General features: G+C 39.1%; 1 protein-coding gene across 1 annotated transcript; it reads left to right on the top strand.

The window, feature by feature from the left end:
* Positions 1 to 330: 330 nt before the first annotated feature.
* On the top strand, positions 331 to 3,873 carry LOC131957437 (serine/threonine-protein phosphatase 6 regulatory ankyrin repeat subunit B-like). Its single transcript, XM_059322242.1, has one exon. The coding sequence runs from the start codon at positions 331 to 333 to the stop codon at positions 3,871 to 3,873; it is 3,543 nt and encodes a 1,180-aa protein (XP_059178225.1).
* The last annotated feature ends 1,519 nt before the right edge of the window (positions 3,874 to 5,392 follow it).

Below are 5,392 nucleotides of genomic sequence, written 5' to 3'. Positions count from 1 at the left end.
GTGTAATTCAAATATGTATTTTGTCCTCCTACTTTGGTCATGTGTGATTAAAACATTTATTCTGTTTGACCATCTCGCTAACAACGTCTTTACATAAGTATTCAATCTGATTACAGGGAGTTAAAGACTATGGCATTAAACCCCGCATCACGTGATGCTCCACGTCACATTTCTCTCATCCAATCAGAAGATCAGACCAGCGATCCCAAGTTTATGAACTTTAAAATAGCTGATACAGAAAAAGATATTATACTAGAGTATTCGTCTGAGGTTAGGGAACAAAAATCCCCCACAAATAAAACTAAGCTTACTCTATCTCAAAGGTTTACTATGGTAACGACATTTACAAAAGATCCTATTCAAAAATATTCATCAGATAATGCAGTGCTAGATTGCTCTTCAGATAATATTAACCTAGGTTGCCCTTCAAAAGACTTTAGCCAAGGTTGCTCTTCAGAAGATACTAGCCTAAAGTGCTCTACAAAGGATACTAGCCTAGGTTGCCCTTTAGAAGATAGTAGCCTAGATAGCTCTTCAGATGATACTAGCCTAGATAGCTCTTCAGATGATACCATGCAAGATAATGCTTTAGATGACAGGATGCAAGACAACTCTTCACCCAATATTATACTTTCCGATTCCCCATATCAATCTGCTGATCAGGACAGAAATTATTTAAGCCACCTCAAAATAGTTGTTATAAACCCGGATGCGGTAGCTACCTACGTGACGTCCGTCTACACTGCAGCTTGTAACAACACCCTGGACGCCATAGACAAGAGCCGCATCAACGAACAAAACAGCGCTGGGGAGACGCCGCTGATGATCGCCGTCAGAGAACAAAACCCCACGGCCGTCACGATGTTAACACGACACGGCGCGGATTTAGAAATAAGTAAAGACCCAGACGGTAAATTTACCGCCTTGTCTTTGGCAGGCGCGAAGGAACACGTCGATGTTGTTAAGACTTTAGTCGGTCTAGGAGCGCGCGTGGATTGTATCGAATCTGGTACTATTTTAAATATGGCACGAGAGAATGGGTTTTTAGAAGATATTGTGTACCTGGAGAATGAATTCCGGCGTCATGAAGGACTGGAAAGTTCGGCGTTGTATCTCGCGGTTGAGGGAGGAGATCTTGAAACGGTGCAGGCTCTGGTCAAATGTGGGGCGGATTTAGATAAACTGGACAAGTTTGGCCAGACAGTCCTGCAGCGTGCCATTAATTCCAAGCACACGGACATTGCCGAGTGTTTAATTCATGCTGGGGTCTACTTGGATAGCAAGGACTTTTATGGACGGACGGCCTTGTCGCAAGCGTGTTTAAACGTTTCCGCTTTCAATTTAGACAAAAAGAAGAAATTAATTAGTTTACTTCTTGAAAAGGGTGCCGATCCAAACATAAAAGATACTCGTGGGAGGTCCTTGCTTTTCAGATCTCTAGAAGAAAATCATCTTGATCTGGCCAATGTTTTGATTGAAGGCAACGCTGAAGTCAATATAGCCAACGAATTAGGAGAGACGCCATTGAATATTGCTGTTAATAGAAACGACACAGATATGATAAAAAATTTGTTGAGAAAAGGGGCCGATGTTAACTTATACGGAGGGAAATTTCTTCCAAATCCAATCCGTGTGGCGGAAACAGGAAATGTTGAGATGATGAAATTGTTTCTACAACACAAAGCAGATGTAGATGTTAAAGTAAATAGGGTTAACGCCCTTTTTATTTCCATTGAGAAGAACGACACAAACATGTGGGAACTTCTTGTGGGTAACGGGGCGGGGCTCGAAGCTGTAAACACCCGGGGGGAGACGGCGTTGATGATGGCGGTTAAAGCTGGCAATATTGACCTGCTACGTCATTTGGTGCAGCACGGAGCAGACGTCGATTGTCTAAACAGCAGACGTGTCAGCGCTCTGTATGAAGCCGTGATACTCGGGAGCTGTGAAGCTGTGCAGCTTCTCGTAGAAGCCGGGGCCGCGTTGGATACAGTTTATTTCAATGATGGCTCCATCCTACATCATGCTTTAAGAAAAAAGAAAAAGGATATCGCGGAATTGATTGTTAGAACAAAACTAAATCTGGTAAATACAAGAGAAGAAATCGATATGTCTAGAACAAGTGACACAGACGAATTCGACTTTATCAATGTTGTCAATAGGAGAATGCAGACTGCTTTACACATTGCAGCCAGTATAGGTAGTAGTTATTTAGTAAATTTGTTAACAGACGCTGGCGCTGATGTAAATATGACAGATGATAATAACAAAACCGCTTTACAAATCGGTTTACACAATATTGACAATAAAGATATGGTGGAGATATTGCTAGAAGCAGGAGCGGATCCCAATGTTTTAGATGAACACGGGGAAACGCCTTTGCTACACGCAGTAACCTGTGCTCAAGGTTTTCCTCTAGTACGTTTACTGGTCCAATATAATTCCAATGTAAATATAAAAAATAAACACGGCCAAACGCTGTTGATGTTAGCTATAGAGAAAGGCAACATCGAGATAATTAATCTCTTGCTTGACCATGACGCGAAGGTTGTACATAAAACATATTTAGGATTGGCTTCAGTACAGCAAGCCTTTTTGAAGCGATCAGTGATCAGCCTGGGGTCTTTGATTCGCGCCGGGGCGGACATCAGTGCCAGGAACTCAATGGGAGAAACATATCTTATTCAGTCAGTGAAACGTTTAGAACTAGAAATGGTTGATCTGCTGATAAAATCTGGAGCTGATGTTAACGCACAGGATAACGGAGGAAAAACTGCCCTTATGCATAATACTGTCACACACCACCCGAGGTTTGATAGAATAGAGGAGCTCTTGTTGACGGCTGGTGCCAATGTGAACATACAAGACAACAATGGAGAAACTTATCTTATACAAATGGTGAAACTTTCAAGAATAGAAACCGTTGACTTGCTGATAAAAAGGGGAGCTAATGTTAACTTACAGGACAACGAAAGAAAAACTGCCCTAATCCACAACGCTGAAACAGATTTCCCAAGTTTTTCTAGGATTGAAGAGCTCTTGTTGGCGGCTGGCGCTAACGTAAACATACAAGACAAGAAAGGTAAAACGGCTTTGATGTACACGGCTAAGTACAAAAAGTTTCACACTAGTTCACAGTTACACACCGCGGAGAGTATCAACATAAACATAGAGGACAACAAGAACAGGACGGCTTTGTATTATGCCTTTAAGAATATTCACGGAATATTGTCAAGCTATAGCTTAAATAATGTCAATGGAAGTAAATTCAACGCTGAAATTCTGTTAAATCTTAAAATCAATCCTTGTTTAAACATTGACCAGCGGATATTTGAGAGCTTGTTTTCTCGGTGTGGTATTTTAGCTTTCAATGACAAAATCTCCGACTTCAACAGATTTGAACACATGCGGTTGTGCGTGAGTAACGGCTACATGTACAAACCTCAAAATCACGAAACCCTGTTTTGTCTGGCCATGACGAATCTTAGAGTAGACGCTATAAAGTACCTGATTTCAAACTGTTACCTAATGAACAATGATCTTTCCTTAATGCGGGCTGTTAGCAAACATCCCCGTGTCAATATCCCAACAATTAAACTTGCAGCTTGCAACCCGTGGCCGTTGGTCAAACTGGCCTTCATCGCCGTGTCCACTCGCCTTGGTTCCGGTGCTAACAGAACGCAGCGGATCCAAAGTCTAGAACTGCCCTTTGACCTGCAGGACGCCCTGATGTTTAGAACCCCCATAGCCAGGCTAGCAAGGAAAAAATGGTCCAAGATCCCCGTGTGTTTTGATGTGGAGGAATATGAAAAATTGGAGAATCCGCGACCTTTGTTGAGATTCTGGCCGTACGGTTGTTTTTTAAGGCTGTAGTTTGAGCTGGCTTCGATGTGATGCTGGAGGTTGGGGTTTTCTATAATACGATGTTGAAATTTGGAAATGACATTTATCTAAAAGTTATTAGAAGTGTTCTTGTTATCTGTTGATAATTAATATATCTAATGTTAATCTTTTTTTAATTTTTTAAAATACTTATTTGATATGTTGGATGAGATTTCCTCCAACACAATCAAGTATCACGTATCAACATGTTATGCGTCACGTGGCGCTTTGATTCTGATTTTAACCAGCTTTTCTTTCTGGACTCGCTTCCATAGCTTTTTTTTTCTACCAAAGAGCAAACATAAATCAACAGTTGTTTGATTTTGGAGTTTCTATTCTAGATGGGTTGCTTTCCCCATCTATCGAGCCTCATATGCTCGGGTCTAAAGTACGTTAGGGATGGTCATTTCATGATGATTGTTGGTTAGGGCAGTTTAAAAAAACAAACAAAAAACATTTATAATTCTAAATAAAATAAATTATATATTAAATAAATTATTATATTAAATTTTTATTTAAAATATAATTTGGTTAGTTGTACTTATTTGTTTATGTTAGACATAATTTAACTTTATAATTTTATTCAGAAGTCTATTTCATAGTTTTATTTTTGTTTTATATACAATTCATTAACAGCTTTAGCTTGAAATATATGCACCAAATGTGCCATAAGTAATTTATTTTGACAAGTAATTGTTTTTGTTTCACTAGATCAGATCGCACATCACTAACAAATACTGTTCATTACAAACATGTTCAAGAGTAACATGTATTCATTCTACAATCTTTGTGCAATTCTCAAAGATACAGGTTGCAGTCTATGTGAAGAATGGGTCAAACATTGGTCATGTAACCCATCATTTTTATTTTTTCTTATTTTTTAATTCTTTACTAATCTAAAATTTTAATTGGCCATTATTCCTGTAAGACAGGGGTCTCCAAATTTTTCAGACCGAGGGCCGCATCGACTATCAAATATCAGTTCTGGGGCCAGAGTTTCTTCAAGGCAAATCTACGGTGTTATGGAGCCCCCCCCCCCCCCCCCAAAAAAAAAACCTACACAGCCCCGCCCCCCCCCCGTCCCAACAAAATATAATTTATATAGAAATATATATAAATTTCAAGTGCCCCCCCAAGGGAAAAAAATCTGAAAGAAACATTGTCGGCAGAGGCGTATCCAGGTTTTCGTTGTAGGGGGGGGGGGGGGGGCGAAAAGAGCAAAAAAAGGCGCCGAATTTTGTAACACGTTCTCTATACGTGTATTATATATATATATATATATATATATATATATATATATATATATATATATATATATATATATATAAATATATATATATATTATAATTACTAGCTGTATGTCATTACTTCGCTATGATGTAAAAGAAATTGAAAGTAGCACTATGAAGAAATAAGAAAAAACACACAATGTAGGCCGACAAAACAAAAATTGTATCAATCTAAACAAAAAATATACACACACTACAACCAAAAACAATGAACGCAACAC

The sequence above is a fragment of the Physella acuta genome, unplaced genomic scaffold (assembly GCF_028476545.2).
Source record: "Physella acuta isolate Inbredline_101_S28 unplaced genomic scaffold, ASM2847654v3 ptg001242l, whole genome shotgun sequence".
NCBI lineage: Eukaryota > Metazoa > Mollusca > Gastropoda > Physidae > Physella > Physella acuta.
This window is presented reverse-complemented; position numbering and strand designations above follow the sequence as displayed.

Coding starts and splice junctions, on each gene's coding strand:
- LOC131957437 (XM_059322242.1), top strand. CDS start 331: ATGGTAACGACATTTACAAAAGATCCTATTCAAAAATATTCATCAGAT.